Below are 18,784 nucleotides of genomic sequence, written 5' to 3'. Positions count from 1 at the left end.
AGGAGGAGAAAACAAATACATAACTTCAATGTAAAAGAAAAAAGTACAAATTTTACATTTTAACAACACAACTCATATCAGTGGATATCTACTACATGCTGTGATAAAACTCTTTAATTGCATTATTTTGCTGTTTTTTCCCCCTTAATAATTCCAAAATTAATCAGGAAGCACATGAAGCTACAGATAAAGCAGAGCTGCACTGCATGTGTTCAATCAGTCAAATTGATGACTGATGGAGCCCCGAACACTGGAGCTCGAGCTCGGTTTGAAACTGACGTCACGGCTATTTTGCATAACCGCGGGTCTCGCGCCTCTGATTGGGCCGCTTGCGAGGGTTTAATGTGCATTCGGTTTGATGAGACGCACGCTCCGCTCCGCAGCTGGACTCCTCGGTCACTCCCCCGCCCGGGTCCATCCTTCAAGAGCCGCCTGCCCGCCGCCCGCCGCTCCAACGTGGAGGGAAGGACACGGAGAGGCTCTATTGTTAGTTTGGCTCAAAATTTACGTCTCGGTCGACATATTTAGTGCGTCGCCGGGGCCGAAAGGGAGGGACTGTTTGTTTCTCTCGGAGTCTTCAAGAGCGGAGTCGACGGTTGAAAGGTAACGGACAGCGTCGTAACGTCCCTACGAAATTATTTAAGTTCCGTTGCATCACCTCCTTTGTTTCTCTCACCTTCAAAATGTCCAGTTTTGCTATTTTCTTCTTCGTTTGCTGCGTGTTTTGTAAAATAATAATTAAAAAAAATCTTTAAAAGCCAGACGCCCTCTTTTTTTGGTGGCCGGTTTGTGACTTGACGTGATGATGGATGTGTAGTGTTAGCATGGCACGGTTTGGTTTCAGCATGGGTCTTTCTTACTCTTTAGATGTGCATTTGTGTGTACGGTGGCACAGGGCTCGGCTGGCAGTAGCTCTTCGGGGGTATCGGATTCGATTTATTGACTAGCTTCACATGTTTCTCGGGGGAAGCTACACAAGCTATTGTTCTGTGAGCCTCTACTGGGCCTTATGCTGCATCGGGGACAGTTCAGCGTGTTTGTTCCCGGAGACAAATGCTATTATTAAAGCTCCACTTGAGGCTTGAAAATGCACCCAGAAAGTCTCAGAACAGTGGATGTTAAAATGGACCACCTAGAGCTGCTTGACGGGGTCCCAAACTGCCTATTTGAGAAGTCACTTTGCTGAAACCCGGAGTGTCAGTCATAAATCTGATATATTCACATTAAAAGTCATTTTAAAGTAGCATGCACGCTGTATTTCCAGCCTGCTCTTCTAATCCCTTCTGTGTAGTTGCTTCTCTCCAAGATTATATCAAGCCCTGTTTTCATACTTGCATCCCTGCACATGGAGTGATCTCATTCCTGACTTGGCAGAGCAGTGTATTAAAGCAGACTATCAGACGGCACAGTCTGCAGATCCCAGTGATAGAGAGATGTTGTTTATCATCCCGGCTTTGGCTCCGAGTGCACATTACATAATCGCAGTGTTTTGGACTGGACTGGGTGTGGTTGGCAGGGTTTGGATGTAGAAGCTGTGACTCTCTCCCTGGCTTCATAAAGGTATTTGACATGCAGCCCCTCACTAGGGCGTATGTCTCTTACTCCAAAACCAGACTCATCACCAGGGTGTGAAACCAAGTATGAATGGCACAGGGACATTAAACCCACCCACCTCCTGCTTTTTCCTGTCTGGCTAAGCTGCAAGGGCTCGTCGCAGGTTCACTGTCTACCATTTCAATGGCCGAATCCTGTGAAATTTGCTATTAAAGTACAAATTTGTAACAGCAACAAAGTCTCATCCATTCAACACTCCTCAGAAAGCATCAGAGAGATACATGTTTCTTTTTCCTGAATTTGACAGACAACTAGAGTATCATTTGTGGCCCTCTGTATCCCACAATCATTTGTGCACTGGTGAACAGTAATATCACTAACAGTTACAGCCGCTGCATCATGACATTACTTAAGTTTTGGCTCTATTTTTCAGTTAGGCATCTTATGAGATTTCAAAGAGACTGTTGAGTTTCTAGTCTGCTAGTGTCAGTCAGCAGTTGAGAGCCTGTGCATGTGCTTAACTATGTTTTACAGCTGAGGACCTTGGATTTTCTGTAGTAGTCTTCTGAAACAGTATCCGATTAGAGCTCCAAATAATGTTTTTTTTTGTTTGTTTGTTTTTTAATTGAGTGATTAGGTGTTTGGTCCATAACATGTAGATCAGTGTTTACTTAAGTACAAGATGTCATCCTCAAATGTATTGCTTTGCCCATAACCTAAAGATTTTCAGCTCATTGTCACAGAGGATTGAAGGAACCAGCAAAGGTTCACATTTAAGAAGGTGGAATCAGAGAATTTAGACTTTAAAAGAAAAAACAAAACTCAAATCAGTAGTCAAAATGTGTTGCGATAGATGTAAAAGTTGACAGCTCAAGATTTATCCATTATTTGTTGCATCTCTAATGAGATCACAATCTTGTTTATGAGCAGGAGCAGATTCTGTTTGATTCTGTTTCTGCGCCAGATCCAGCCTGTGAACTGGGACACAGCTGTTTTTTTTTTGTTTTTTTTTGCTCCACAGCCACTTCTCTTCTCTGCACCTCTGTTTCCTGTTTCTCTTCCTAAAGGTCAAGGCAAACCAGAACAGGCCCTCAAAATAGTTCTCATTTCAGTGCATCATATGACCTTAAGAAAGCCTAAGGGACTGGCCAAGGTGGTTTTTAAATAGAGGAAAGTGAAAACATTATGATGAGATGGTTGCTGTAATCTAAAATCATGACTCTTCTAAACAGCACTTGTGTAATGTCTATAGAGCCACCAGTTTTACATCAACTAAAATGTGTGCGACTTTAAGTAGGAAGTTTGACATGGAATTGGTTTGTTTTGATTATAATATTATGGGATTTATTCAATCGCAACCACTGAATGGGTGCTTTGCTTTAAGTTTACGTTCATTGCAGCATTTCGTTCTGGTATGTACTTTTGCCATGTGAAATGTCAGACTTATGACTCAAACAGGGCTGTGGTGTTTAATGGACTGATTGGAATTGTTTATTTTAGGCATGACGGTCTGGGAGAAATGTAGGTGGTTGACATTGCAACACATGCGATAATGTGACTGGCTGTTTAAAATGGATGCCACACATTGGGAAACAAGTCACCTCTGATCGTCTGGGACTGGAAGACACACCTGTCCTGTGTTTTTACTGAAATACCTTCAATGCTCTGAATACCTTCTCGTCAGTTACTTCAGATCTTGTCAAACCATGTCAGGTGTGAGCCGCCTTTATCTGAGAGGGAAGGTAAACAAAAGAATCAAATGTCTGTCTCTGGTTTCACTCAAGTTTCAGTCTGTCACTCTGTTAAAATGCTGTGATAAACAGAAGGATTAATTCATCTAATGGCTGATGATTTGTGCTGCTTGTTCAGCTCAGCATGGTTCATGTATGTAAGTGCAACAGCTGTGAGAAGTTATGAGGTTACAGATGCCAGGGTCAAGAGTTCAAATCGATTCTCTATCTTGTGGCCACACTGAACAGAACATGTGAATCTAACCAATGCAAAATCAATGCCAGTTTGAATTCATTCTTTGAATAGCCATGAGTTTAGAGAAGCAAATTCAAGTGTGCAATTGCTGACTTTGCCAGTTATCTTTTTACATTTTTGGAAGTGTTGCAAAACATTGAAAAAATGTCTTCCTGCTGCAGTGCAAAACATTGAGTGAAATGGGGAACATATGTAAACATGCTAATAGTTGAAGGGACAGTGAATGGCTTAGACAGGCAGTGCACACAAATGCATCCACATATGCTTATAGTATACTATAAATATGTATTTTTGCATAACTGTATTGTGTACTATAGAAATATACTTGTACTATGTTTTACCAACACTGTTGTAAGCTTTCTTGCAATGAAGCCCCTTTGAATTGTGCCAATCAGAGTTTCTGGAGTCTGAAGTGAGCTTGCGTCTAGGCTGAGTTCTAAATCAAAAATCAGGGCCATTGAATGTAAAGCACAAACCCTGCACAGCACAGAGCATTTGCATCTGCTTGGAAGTCAGCTGGTTACAGCCTGAAACCAGTGTCAGTCTCAGTTCCACACCCATGGAAATCCAATCCAAACTCTTGACAGCCTGACATCTGCTTAGGAAGGCATCCAGACTTGAACTATAATTCATCGTTCACCCTTAAGGTTAGCTGTGTGTCTTCAGTGTTGCTCTTCAGCTGTGGGTCGGTTAGATGATGCGGTGCTGTAAGTCTCGTCAGTGTGGTTTGGAGACTGGCACTCTCCTGCCCACTAGGATAAAGTGGTGGATGCTGGCGCTGCACTTTAAGGCACTCTTTCTGTCTGGGACTGTGAATCTGGGCTCAGTACACTGTAATTATTGAAACAGTAATTCAGCACTTTAAAAGTCTGTTTGTTAGCTCAATTTGGTAGCCTTGCATGCCATCCTAAGGACATATTTGGCTGTGCCGTTGTCGAGTACAGCACAGTACTTTCTTGTAATCATTTATTTATGGGGTGCATTTTCATTTGTATTAAGGGTGGTACATGCAGCAACATTATAAAGGAACATATTTGCAAGCAATGAAAGAAAAACTGTAAATGACTGAGAAATGTGTGTGTCATAAAAAGACAGTGCCTTTTAGCTCAGTTATTTTGTATTATCTTTGCTAAAGCATTGCTTTATATTTTGTTTAGTTTATTCATTGATCCAAATCTGACTGTGGTGAATCAAAGTGCACAGCAGCAGTAAGGGTGTGTGTTTGTTTAGGGCAGGCGGGCTATGTCCTGTTATCATCTTTTGCTTCATTATACGCATGAAATAGTCAGGTTTGTGTATTTAGTGATTGTTTTGTGTGTGGATGTGTGGGTTTCACGCAGTTCTGGGAGTGGCTGTGGGTTTGGGTGACTGTCAGAGGCACGTAGGAGAGGCGTGGGATCAGTGTCCATCTGGCCTCAGCTCACCCTGCCCAGTCAGAGGCACGGTAACTGATCCAGCCCCCAGGCTCTCCAGCATTATATTGACTATCTGCCTGCCTGTTCATCTATAGCCAGTTGACTGGTGTGCAGGAGAGTAGCCACTGGCTGAGGTTAATGTGGTGAACCTGATGCCTGCTCTGGCTTCTGCAACCAACTGTTTTTTATGTGTTTGTATTGAATTCAAGTTACAGAAAATATCTAAGGTAGTTTCAGATTTTCTCGTGCCTGTACGGTCTTCTCCAGCTGCTTTTGTTAGCTAGCAGTGGGACGCAATAAGAAATATGGAGAAAGGAAAATAATAGGAGATAATGAAGTTCCTTTTGTAGGAAACTCGTAAAAGCTTTGTGCCATACCATAACTGGTCAAAATGTGTTTCATACCAGTGCCTTCAATATTTGTTCCCTATTTCTTGTGATCCTTTTGTAACATTTCTTCTCATGTCTACCACATGTCCAGTCTCTGTCTTACTCTATTTTTATGTTGAAAAAGAGACTGGATGTTATTTGACATTTGTAAAAGACTTTCTATTAGGAAAGATAACGGTGTTGATAATTGAACAGTGTTAAACATGCATCATTCATGAAGAGCAGCACGGATCTGAAACTAATGTTTTGTATTGGTTTCACACCTTGTAATGTGTAGCTTCGTAATGCTACAGTACAGCAGTGTACAGGCCTACAACTGCAGATGTGAGTCTCTGAATGACATGGTAAAGAATTAGCTGTGGCATACTTGAAAGGTTTAATATGCTTTCAGTCTATCCATGAAGATGTGCATGACTGCTGTATTAGAAAGGTGTTGTGCAAGCTTCCCTCTCACCCTGAAGTCTGTTTGATGTCTCTGGGGTCTTTTGGGTGAGGTTACCCGTGCCAGCTGCTCCTCTGTCCCGTTGTACCAGTTAATCCACTCAACACCCACCCCACTCCCTTCAGCACTAAGGCTGAGGGGGATGCACGGTGCAGACAATAGAGCCCGTCTACCCACCCTCCCCCTAATAGTATCCTAATGTTATACTCGGTTATATGCACAAACACTTAAGATGATTTTGGCTGTTGTGGTTACTGCTGAGATCTGATTAGATACACACAAATACTTCCATTCACTCTTGTCATCCATGGTCTATTATACCACCCTACTGACTTTACTCGCTCCACTGTCAGCCTGTCCTTATGACAGCAGGGTCTGGCCATCGCTTTTTGAAATCTCTGCCAGGTTTAGAACAGATTGTAACCCATTTCCCTGCAGTCATTCAGACCACTGCGCTGCCAGTAGCCGGGAGTCCATCTCGTTTTGCCTGCCACTCCCTTACAGTCTGACTGGCGTGGTCAACTTGTAGACTCCCTTAACCGCCTGCTCTTAATGGCCTCATTGAGAAGCTTACAGTCACTTAGCACATGTTAGTGCCCTGTGTGGAATTGATTAGTATAAGCTGCATGCTCAATATCCCATCCAGCCCCCCCATGAAAATGTCTCTTTTTGTCTGCTTGAAGTGTTTACTGTGTTATCATGGAGCGCCCTAACACTTTTTTTCTGTGCAGACAATGAAGAGAATATTCCAATACTGCTCACTTTTCGTAGAGTTTTGCAAATCTAATTTAAATTTATGGTTATAAGCCAAATCTTCCCTGTTAATTCTACATCATGTTAGTGAGGGTTTACACATTGCTGCGGCACATATGGGACATTCTGAGCCAACCGCTGTAGCTTTATGACGCATGGTAGAGTTTCACTATAAAATCGGGTGGAGGTCACGATTGTGGAAATCTTAGGTTTCCAAAAAGCCTTTGTCTTAAGCAGGAGTTTAAAAAAAACAACTTTATAATGTTAATATGTTGCCAATTGTCAGGAGTTAAAAGTATATTGTTACACTGAAAGAAAAATGTATACACGTTTATGGAAAGATGTTTAAATTAACATATTGTAGTGAAGAAACCTAAATTGATTCAAATAGATGTAGTTAATGAGCTCTCATAGATATTTTAGACTGTCACGTTTTCTCCTTGCGCTTCTGAAAAAATGGTAGTTAAAAAATGATCAATTATATCAACTACGACCCAATATTTCATTGTGACAGACGTTTCAGTTATATCACCGACATGCGAAGGCAGTCTTGAGATGAAATGTGGTGATGTTGAGCTTGTCACAACACTTGGACACACTCTTGTTATTTGGACAGATGAACAGAAACCAGTCAAGCTGGAATGTCACTGGGGGTTAATGTGGTTCTTTGTCTATAGATAATGAGGTGAGTGGAGCGCCATTCATCTTCTTGATAGTTTTCTGTAAGGGGTGAGGAGGTGGTGCAGACAGCCCTGCCCTCCACACATACAAATAAAAAGGTCTGTCCTCAGGCATTGAAAAAGATGCTGTGAAAGGTGCCAATGAGCAGATTCATTGACATGAGACTGAAGCAAACAGGAGAAAAAACAAACACACTTACTACACACACATTTTTATGGTTACATCACTCATAGTAGCTCCACAAATACAATGTATTGATTTTATGAGTCTAGAATGTATTATTTCACAAATGGATTTCCTGCAGAGTATTTCAGCATGAATAACCCTGCCCCTTCCATGAAGGACTTCATTAGTATTGAGAGGAAAAAGTCTTCAGTGCTGCGGCTTCATGTGATCCTTTTATGTTCTTAGACTCCATGAAAACATCATCTGCTACAGGATGTTGACAACAGAGTTCAGAAACAGACTATTAATGTTCGAGTTTTTCCTTTTTGTTAGTGTAACACAGCCTTAATAAATCACTAAAACTCATGGAGACCAGACATGGCCATATGATATTTACCTGTCAATGACAAGGTAGCCCTGCCCTAAAGGATATCATGCTTTGTCAGTTTTCCTCTGAAGGACCATATAGGACCGTAATGCACAAGACAAGCACTATGCTGTATTCAGCAAGTCTTGAAAGTAATGATTGAGACCATAAACTTAGTGTAAGTATGAAGGAATATTGCCATTTTCTCATAGATTTCTTTACAATGTAGCTTCTCTTTGCAATCAGAGGAGTTACTCCTTCTGGCTGTTTGAAAGAATGCAGATTTCAGGCACAATCATGTTGGCCTCACTTTTCAGAACCAGAGGCTACGTCCATCTTTTATGTACAGTTTATGGTTTTGGATGTTTTGATTTTGTTTGTTTTCGTACTGAAGAGCAGTCTTACGTTTGCGTGGTGATCCAGGAGTTCATCTTAAAATTATTTTGATTCGTTTTATTTTGGTTCCTTTAGTTGGACAGATCTGTGTTGTTGTTTTTTTTTTTTGTTGTTGTTGTTAAATCTGTGGTGACATTAGTAGTTGTTTTGGATTAGGTGTGACTGCATTTATAATGGATAGTGTCAGCTTGTAACAGTGACGGATAGACACAAGGATCCACTGTAGGGCTGAGGAAAGAAGAGCGGGTCACACCAAGACTGGTGTTGGTTGCATTTAATGGTTACTGTAACATAGCTGTCCTTATTTTTGTAGAGACCTAGATAGAACTCTAGTTTGTACTTCATCTCTCCGTTTCCTATCAGGTTATTTTGTGCATGCAGGCACACATGCTTACATGTGTTGTCTCTCCTGTTGTGATGCCTGCTAAGGAGCAAATTTAGTGATTTGTGGGTCTTGTGAAGTGCCATCTCCAGTCTACTCAGCCTGGCTATGTCTCATCTGTATAGAAGAATAGGTGGCAAGATATGGGGGTAAAATGTTCTTGACCGCCCAAAATTGCTGTTTAAAATTATAATATTTTGAAAGAATTCTATTTAATAAATTCTAATTATAAATAACATTTTATTCACTTAAAAAAAATTACACTTGCAAAGAGTGTCCTCAAAAAGAGACTACACATCACTGCTGAGCAAAAGTACCAGAACAAGAAATTTATTCTAAATTGATGAATCCTCTTAGCCTAGCCGTGCTAGACCCAGCTCTGAAGACACAAGGGTCTAGGAACTCTCGACAGGGAGGGAGGCGAGCTAAAAGGTTGTCTTTCAAATCACTCTGCAACAATTGGGTAGGTATACAACCAATCAGCACAACGAATAGGCTGACGGAGTTCCTAGAGCGCCGGAAATCAGAGGATATGGTAGTTCCGTGAAGCCTTATTTATATAGTCAGTGGGTGAAGCTCAAGTATATTACAGACATGTTAACAGAAAGATTATTCAGAGTCGGTGCTAATGGAGCTCAACGACTGTTGTCGTTTTTGTTGTCGACCCTGGCAGAGAATTAAATTCGTTGCCGTGGGTTGTCTAGCTAGGCTAGTTGTTTCCGGTTGTTTCTGTCAGAATCGTCGTGCCTCTGTCGTCACTTAGTTATGCCCGCCTTCTGACTCTACACTTCATGGTGATTCGTCAGCCAGTTTTAGGAGCATCCAACCTCTAGGCTTACCGAGGGTAACTAGACCCACCCTGGCAGAGAATTAAATTTGTTGCCATGGGTTGTCTAGCGCGGCTAGGCTAGAATCCTCTTGGAACAGTAAAACATCTTTCATGTGAGATGATTGGTGGAACATGTTCTTCTTCTTCTTGCTCATCAAAGCAAGAGAAACACTGCAGCAAATAAATAATCCAATCACTGTATTGAACCAACACTGATAGTAGCTGACAAGTTGCTTCATCCTTCATTGACTTTGTGTTCAGTGGTTGTTTTAAACCTGATGGAAGCTGTCAGTATTTAGTTGGATCACCTTGCTACAGAGGTGAAGGGTGTTGACCAAAACATGAAGTCCAGATAAATTACTATTTGCAAATGCATTCAGACAAACTAGACCTAAAGTGGCTGTATGTGACCAACTCACTTTTTCCCCTCCTTTTCCTTTAAATGAAAAGTTCCTAAGACTCATTGTGTGCTTGGTGCGTCTTTCTTGTTGTCGAGACTGACGTAGCCATTCAGTAATGTGCACTATAGAACTGTGTATTCAGAAATCCCATGCTCACATGTTCTCTGCCTCTCCTGTCGGCATGCTTTGAGACGTGTGTGTTCCAACAGCAGATTGAATTTCTCTTCTTTCTCTCTGCCTGGCTCTGTCACTTTGTATGTGTGTGAACTAAACACGCACTTGGTGATACAGCAGAAACTGCATTACTGCCTTGTATGGTCAGGAGAAGGAGACATTTACGCGCATAGCACTCCCATTTCTTGGAGTCAATTTACCTTTCCACTTCTAGCATAAATTTGCTTTTAGGTTCCTCTCTGATGGCTGTTTCTTTAAGTTTTGCTGGTTTTGTAGTGGTGATTGTTGCAGAATTGAGTAAAGTTAGGAATTTCTGCCTCTGGTCTGTTGAAGCCTGAGCTCAAGGTTAGGAAAACCCCTTGTCTTGTTTTGATCTTTGTTCCACTGTATGAAATGACCACCCTCTTCCCGGTAGCCCTTTCATTCTTGTCTCACACACATACCCTTGGACTGAGTACTGCCTCTGTGTGTTCTTGTGTTGTATATGTCTCTGCCTTTGGACACACCAGAAGAAAGTTGATGAACAGACAACTCAGTTGTAAACTTCATTATGCTGCACTCTATTGATACTATATACTCCCAGATGTGTAACCACAGTCAAGTTTAAGGGGCCAGCTTGGTTTGTTTTTGAATGTGTGAAGGTTTGGTTCTGGTAAGAATGTAGAGATGAATCAAGTGTGCCTGTGAGATTGAAGGAATGCAGGAAGTGGTGGACCATTAAATTCCAAGTTTTAGTTTTTGTCTACGTTTGTATAAACCTCTGCAAATTCCATTTCTATGGTGTACACACTTTCATCCTACATGTTCTTTGCTCACTCTCACTCTTCACCCACTGCTCCATTATGTATTTACACACAGCGCACACATTCATCGGTTTTGCTGTGACCCTTGCACTCTTAACTCGGTTGTGCATGCAAACAAACGCGTGCACACAGCCAGCTGTCACTGTGTAACCCTGAGGAGACTTGAGAAAGTCAGCCAAGCTGGAATGTGGATGAGTTGGATGTTCTCTTGATACTGCTGCTCCTTCAGGCATTCACTTTCTATCATTAATCATCTGGAAGCAGATGCAGCATTGACACAAATCTGAAAGTAAAACCTCAACACTGTCTAGTTGAAGTTGCTTCTTTCGTGTGCAAACCTCATCTGTAGCACGAACACCTAATTGCATTATCGATTAACTAAGTTGATTGACTGCAAAAAGATGAGGGGCTTTTTGTAAAAAAAAAAATTAAATCTTCTATTGCACTGATGTTTTCTACACTAGTGTCTAAGGTGACATCCCAACTGACAAATGACTTGTTTTTCCTGACCTGCAGTCCAAAATCCATATAATCTGTTCTACTCTCACGCCTGGTCTTCAGACTGAATAGGTGGAACAAATTATTGTTTTTAAACTGACTTTAATAAGTAATCAAGTATCAAAATGGTTGCCAGTGTTTTCTTTTGTGTTGAGCTTTGATGCACAAAGGAATACAAGATGTTGTCCTTGAATGGTTAAAATATTATCTTAATTTACTGTAGTGGTTTGTGTTTGCATTTGCAGTTTAGACACAATCAGTCTGCTGCCCCTATTGTCTCTTTGCCATTTTATAGCTGAATCATTGTAATAGTCCTATGGAGTAGATCTATAGATGACATTAAGCTCCAGCATCAGTATCAACAGACCCCCTCTTCCAGCAGCCTGCACAATGCATTCCAAACCCCTGCCATGCTCTCGACACAACTCAATCCCCTCCCTGCTTTTATTAAACACAGTATTAAACATGACCCATTTTGTCAGACACCACTTCTACTGTCTGGGCGTGTAGCTGGAGAGACTGAGAGATGGAGTATGACAGATGTGATTAAACTGCCTGTAGACAGATGTCACAATGCGTTTTATCGACACATAAGGCCATATTTCTATTAGAAGTGGAATGTAAATACTGTAATGGCTGCGGAGTTTCTGTCTGGACAGGCTCCATCTAACAATTTTATAAAATAATGACCACTCTTATAAACACACACTGTTCTCACGCTTTGGGTAAATATATACTGCTGTAGTTTTCTCAGCCTTTTGGTCTTTGTTTTCATCACAAAAACCTGCACCACATTGTAATTCTCACCAGGGGCATTGAGTTATTGTGAAATCGGCTGTGTGAAGTTGGCTAAAAAGAAGGACCGCTGCATTGTGAATAGGATTTTGAACCCTCAGTGTTTTTATGCAAATGTGGACTCAGAACTGAAGACAATTGCTTTGTTTTTTTCCTTATTCAGTTGGTATTGTTGTACAATAATTTCTTTATACAGAAAATCGGCAGCTTTGACTGAACATGTTTCCAGCTAGTGTCAGCAATTTGAAGAATCCCTAAATTGAGTCTAGTATCAACGTGAGTGTGTGACATTTTCTGATGAACATGTAACCAAACACCATGCGTTACAGAGGCATCTCATTGTAATTTAGTAAAACATCACTTATCTGTGTGGATGGTATTTTAATGATCCATTCATTTCTCCTCTGTTCTACGTCACAGTGTCAGCTGGTCAGAGATTATGCTTTTACTTGCCCAGAAGGGGGTCATCACATGAGGAATGTGATTCATGCTGCTGTCTGCTAAGCCCCTGGCATTAGTAGTTGGACTGGCAAAACTATTCCATGCCAATCACGTCGAAGTGCCAGTCGGACTCCCTGTCTCTCTGCTTTTTCCGTTTTGAGCAGCTCCCTCGGCCTTAACAGAATGGGCTTTATTGACAAGAGCAGCCAACAAGTTTCCTCAAAGAGCCAATTTGATCTGAAATAAAAGGTTTTAAAGAAATATGTCAACACAGTAAGATGAACATCTGAAAGGTGAGGGAACTCCATGCCCGTCACTTCGTCATGTGCTTTTCTGCCTTGCCAAGACTAATATCAAAAGTGTGAAGAGAGGCAGGCATGTACTTAATGTTTGCTAGTGCCCCTGCTAATGTTAAAGTCTAGCAGTACCCACCATGCTGTAACTGAGAACTTTTTATAATGCACAGCAAGGCAAAGCACATTTGGGGCACAGACTTTTTGTCATTAGGTTCGCATAGTAGAAAAGCAACTTTCTTTCTTTCCTTTTTAAAATCTTTTGTTTCATTACATCCTCTTATGCAAGTAGGTCTTGGTCTTTTTCTATCAATGTCCAGTTCCTCTTTATCCCTCCCTCATTTAGCTTGTTCCCTGTGTTGAACAGAGCATCTACCAACTAGATGTTTCATTCGTATAGCAATTTACTGTGCACAGATCTATTAGCTGTGGGAGGAGGGGAGGATGTGGCCAAGGAGCAGAGAGGAACAAGTGGCTATAGAAAAGAGTTTTCTGAGGGGGGGTAGCAACTACTGTGATCAGAGGGGCAGAAGAATGAGGACTGTGGGTGGAGAGGATGATTGAGGGAGGTAATAAACCCATAATGGATCTGGAGAGGGATCTGTTCAGTCAGAGCAAGAAAGACTCGATTGAGGTGGTTAGTGAGCTCAAGATCAATAAATCACTCTACTCATCCTCATTCTCCACATCCTGTCCTATACTTCTGTTTCTCCAGTTTGTTACTGCAGCTTCTTAAAAGCCACATTATCCTTAAATTTTCCACTTATGCTATCAGGACAGTCTAGCTCAACAAATCTTCTAGGCGATCATAGAATGATGATTGTCTGAACCTGCTCAGCAGAGAGGAAGACAGTGGCCCAAGAAATGATTGTTTGACTTATCTGCTTTCTCATCCTCTGTTCTCTGTCATATGAGGAGATTGTGAAGCCTCTCTTGGCTTTTAGCATTCCAAAGCACAGCTTTTTCCCCTTCATTTTCAGGATGCTGGGAGCAATTTTTGGACCAATGTCACATCTGTTTTTGTTTATTTCTCCCATATAAAATGTGCAGTTAAAAAAATCAGTTGATTTTTTTTTTATTTTTTTTTATTGTGATACATTAATAGTAAATCATATTGGTTTGATTTCTGATAGTTCTGTGTTAGATGGAGTAGTCACTGTGGATCAGAGTGACTGGTTTTAGAGAAAAGATTGTCTGGCGTCTCACACTGCTCACTTCCTGTTTTTTCAAACTCCCCCAAATTCCACAGAGGCCCCTTACCATTAATGTTGTTTCCTTTGGCTGACAGCAATGTGTTTATCATGGGACCTCATGATTTCACAATATAATTCAATTCAGCATTGATAGGGTAAAGTGAAGTAAAAGAAAATGGAGTTGGTGGTCAAAACGGAGCCTGGAGATTAATCCATGTTTTGTTTTTGTTCTACAGGACATTGAAGTATTGAGAAGCTGGCCACTTAAGACAGGTGTGAGCCCCAGACCGAGTTCAGAGCAGCAACGTTGGCGTCCACACCTTAGGAGTGGGGATGAAACCGGATGGGGTTACCATGGAAACCACAGAGCCAACTGAAGCTGCAGCAGCAGCAGCAGAGTCCTCCTCAGTGCAGGACAGTGTAACAGAGCAAGCACCATCTCAACCAGAGGAAGCAACAAATGATGCAGCACCTAGCCCTGCTCCAAAGGCCAATGGCAAGCCAGGGGGAGCTGACCCCAAAGTCAAACCAAAAGTTACTGGTACTAAAACACATCCCACAGCCAAATCTGCAGGGGCCTCGGGCTCTAACTCACGGCCAGGTACTGCCTCACAACGCACGATGACTGATGTCAGAACAGCTAACAACGCTTCTGCAGCTGCAGGCAAGAAAACTGCAACAACTGCAGCAAAATCAGCAGCAGCAGGAGCTGTGCCTAAAAGACCACTGGGTGCAGCAGCAGTTTCTACTGTGACCAAGAACCAAACTAGAGTGCCTGACAAGAAGTCTGCTGGACCTGCCAGGACTACCTCTGCTGCTGCTGCTACAGGAACAAATGGTACCAAAACAACAGGCAATGGAGCTCTTAAAAAGAGACCAGCAGCTGAGCCTGTGAATGTAGCCAGACCCAAAACCACAAGTGAGTCGGAAGGAAATATGTTGAATAAATTAAAGCATAATAAAATTTTCTTACTTCTCAGAATGTAACTGTCAGTTTTTGCTGTCTTTGGAAATCTGTTCTTGAACTACTTTTTGTTTTGATCTATATGTAGGCTCATTGTCTTCTTTTTTTTCTAGCTGCTGCCAGCAGGACAGTGGCTTCTACAGCTCCAAGACCCAACACTTCAAACGTAACTAAAGCTGTTGGTGGTGCTACGTCAAAAACCACAAGGTATGGATTCCTGTCCCAAACGCATAACAGGTGGTGGAAGCTTAGGAGGACTTTAAGGCACAGGGTCTTTGAACATTTAAGTACAATGTTGTGGTTTGAGAAGATTGTTAAACCTCTACTTTATGGACAAAGTGGTGACAAATGTGTACCTCTCTCCTTTTGACCCTTCCCTTCTATTTCTGTCTTTCACTCACTTCTTTCTTCTCTCTGAGATCTGAACATTATAATTCTCCTTACAAACTCAACGAGAGCATGACTGTTTATCTTGATGCCCTGAAAGGAAGCAGTGGAGAATGATGTCCGTTGTGGTCTTTGTGCCGTTATTGAGTCAGATTTCGCTTCAAGTGTGTGAGTCATGTTAGCAGAAATAACCTGAGACAGAGGGCCTTAACAGAGCCAGTGATACTGAAGAACAACCGCTTTGTCCCAAACGGACCCCCTGGCAGAAACCAGACCCACTCCCCAGGGCAGAGAACTGTTGACTTGGATCATAATCCCTCTCATACTGGGCTGGTGGTTTTTGATAGAGCGCACTCTAGTTGGACTACACTTGTTCGAACTGCGTCTCTCAAATGATCCTTTTGGCTGTTGTAGAATTTCATACTACCGATCATTTGCTGACATTTCAAGTGGAAAGTTGAATTTAGTTAAATCCTCTAATAATTTATTGCCAAACATAATTGTTGATCGACAGCCAAGGCATTAACTAGAAAACATTTTCATTAAACTGTTTATAGATAACCTGATCACAAGTTTCTAACTTCATTATTTCAATAGTATTTGTGTATATGAAGTGATCTGTCCTTAAAGTTCACAGCAAGTCAGATTCTTAATATACCAATTTGACATCCTTCCACAGGAAGCAATGTACTGTACTTAGAGCTTGATTAGATTCTGCCTCCACTTGTCTTTCCTCTTAATGTTGTTTTATCAAATAAAGGCATATTATGCTGCCCTGTGCTGCTCTCTGAAGCAGCATAAAGTCATTACATTCTCTACTGCAACATTGCATTCATTTCTTGCTCTAAGCAAATATCCTTATGAGAAATGCCAGACTGTGTGCAATCAACACCAGTTCCTGTACCTTTTCTGTGCATCCTAATGATCCATATTACATAGTTTACAATGTGTTGTCTACAACTAAAGGTTATTTTCTTTATAATCTAATAGAAAATTTAGTTTTTATTTAATTGATCAATTGCTAGTTGGACTTAAAGTGTTCCAAATACTCCTCAGTACATCCAAAGGGATGTCTTCAGATTTCATGTTGTCAATTCAAAGCCCACATATATTAATTTTTAACGGGATATAAACCAGGGAAAGCAGCAAATCCTCACAATGGAGATGCTGGAACCAGAGAATGATTGTAGTTTCAGTTTCATGAATGACACCATTGACTAATAATGTGTACATTATGCATTTATCTTTGTATTTCCAGAGTGATCCCAATCACTTTCATGAAGCCTTGTATGATGTAGAGATTATAGGCTGCCGGGTGATGGAGATCAGACTAAATGTAGCTGTTCCTGATGTTCTGCAGTGTGTGTTTGCGTTTAAGTGTGCATACGCAGAGAAGCTCATCCTCTGAATTAATTAGATGAGGAATTCTAAGTGTAGGAGTCTGATTACAGTGACGCATCATCGTTCTGTGATTGTTTCCTGGCTTGTTTCTCGGGAAGCGACACCAAGCTCTCACCAGGAAATTGGCAGCAGGTGTCTGCCTTTCTGACAAATGATGCCATGTTTTTATGTACACAACCAGTCAAAAGTTGGGACACATTTTCTCATTCATTTGAACGACAAAGTGTGTCCAAATGTTTGACTAATAGTGTATTTTGTGCTGTCTGTGTATAAGAAACTAAAGGCAGTAGTGGTGTGCATTTTGTGTGCACCAACAAACTTTTTGTCTCCATTCAAGATGTGACTTGGAGTATGGAGGTTACAAACCTCTATAGCAACAGACGTGATTAAATGTAATGGTGTTAAAAGATATGGTGAACTGTCCAATGGCAATATTTAGTTTCAAAACGGCTGGTTGTAATTCCAGCCCTGCCATATTGTGTATCATATTGCTGTGCCAACAGCGGGCATTATTGGCCAACAAGAACCTGCATTAACATTTTTCTGCTGGTAAATCTTTCATGTAGACCTCTTAACCCCTTAAGCTTCAGTGTACCGCCGGCAGTACACCTACTAATTTGCATAGGAATTTCAAGAATGTCCGACGGCTGCAAACACGATTATATAAACACTATACGCCGATGGAAAGCTTAGATTCTCATGAATCCGCCGGTATAAACCACTTTCAGATGCGATTACCACAGCGGGTGAGAAAAACACATTTGTCCGACAAAAACAAATATTCATCCATCCGTTCTCTATACACGGCTTCAACATACACAGCGCGACTCACATTTCCGGGTTTATTATTACACACAAAAAAAGATTCCACAAAAAATGGCCATAATCCAACCTTTTACATCCAGTTGACACAAGCCAGTAAACTATTTTGTCCAAAACATGTCCTGAAGTCGGTATAAAATCCCCGAATCGGTCATTTTCAAGGAAATGGACCTCGCCATGCCCGTCCAATATTCCCCGTATTTTTCGTCATTTTTTTTTATTTAGAAATAGAATATTAGCGATTTTTTTTTTTTTTTTTTTTTTTTGTACTGAAAATGGCTGGAATTGACTGAAGCTTAAAGGGTTATTAAGGTAGTGGCACTCATTTTGCTTGTGGCTAATGGAAAGATCAGCCTCTGTCATGAAGTATTAATGTTAATTGGCCCAAAGGGTGACTTGAAAATGTATTGGGATTTTAAAAACTGATTTTACTCGAACTGTGGCAGACAAGTCATAAAGGGCAAATAGGAGTTGGTGACCGTGTTGGATGATGAGCTCCTTGAAATAGGATTTGTGCCAAGGGAAAGTGAGAATATGATTTAGTAGAAGGATATTGTAAAAGGCTGGATCTGTACTAAACTCATTTTGACAGGACTGTTTTGGCAGGGTTTCTTCATTTAAGCATGTAACTAGGAAACGGATGCACAGTCTACTTGAAGGCCAGGTAGATGTCTGTGTCCCTCTGGTTGTTGAGATGTAAAACTGAAGTAGAAGCCAAATGTTGTAAAATCTGGCAACATGCTTTGCTCTGCTCTCCTTCAGTGATGGGCTGTAGTGTCCTTCCACTGTCTAAGCAATCAGTCCTTGTCCACTGCACCTCCTCTTTCAGTCTCCCTTTTCTTCTGCCTTCTGTACATGTACAGTGCTTGGCATTGAGCCAGGATCTCCTTAAGCCCTCCTCAGATCCTTTGCATCCATCTAACATTCAAACTCATTCATCATTTAGCTCCATACAGAAACTGTAAAAGTGTGTGTGTGATTGCAGTTTTTCAACAGGAGGGCTAGGATTATATGTTCATGTTGCTGTACAGTGATTAACATTCAAAGGACCTCCATTGGGATTGAACTGAATTGCTGTTGTGCTGTGCTCTGTTTCTACAGAATTCTACCTCATTATTTGAGAACTAAATTAGATATAATAAAGAATTTGTCAAACTTGTACCAAAACCACTGTGGTGGCCTTAAAGAAATGGTTTGACTTTAAGCAACACACTTTCCTTCCACTTTCTTATGGCATCATTTTGTTTCTTTTC

At 41.2% G+C, this 18,784-nt stretch overlaps 1 protein-coding gene across 1 annotated transcript in view; it reads left to right on the top strand.

Moving 5' to 3' along the window:
* Positions 1–342: 342 nt before the first annotated feature.
* prr36a (proline rich 36a) overlaps positions 343–18,784 on the top strand; it is a 30,978-nt gene continuing 12,536 nt past the window's right edge. The window contains exons 1-3 of the mRNA XM_022216847.2: positions 343–603; positions 14,194–14,876; positions 15,035–15,128. Of these exons, the coding sequence (XP_022072539.2) occupies positions 14,291–14,876; positions 15,035–15,128 (680 nt within the window). The 5' untranslated portion in view covers positions 343–603; positions 14,194–14,290. The remainder of the gene's footprint in view (positions 604–14,193; positions 14,877–15,034; positions 15,129–18,784) is intronic.

The sequence above is a fragment of the Acanthochromis polyacanthus genome, chromosome 3 (genome assembly GCF_021347895.1).
Source record: "Acanthochromis polyacanthus isolate Apoly-LR-REF ecotype Palm Island chromosome 3, KAUST_Apoly_ChrSc, whole genome shotgun sequence".
In the NCBI taxonomy this organism is placed as follows: Eukaryota; Metazoa; Chordata; class Actinopteri; family Pomacentridae; genus Acanthochromis; species Acanthochromis polyacanthus.
This window is presented reverse-complemented; position numbering and strand designations above follow the sequence as displayed.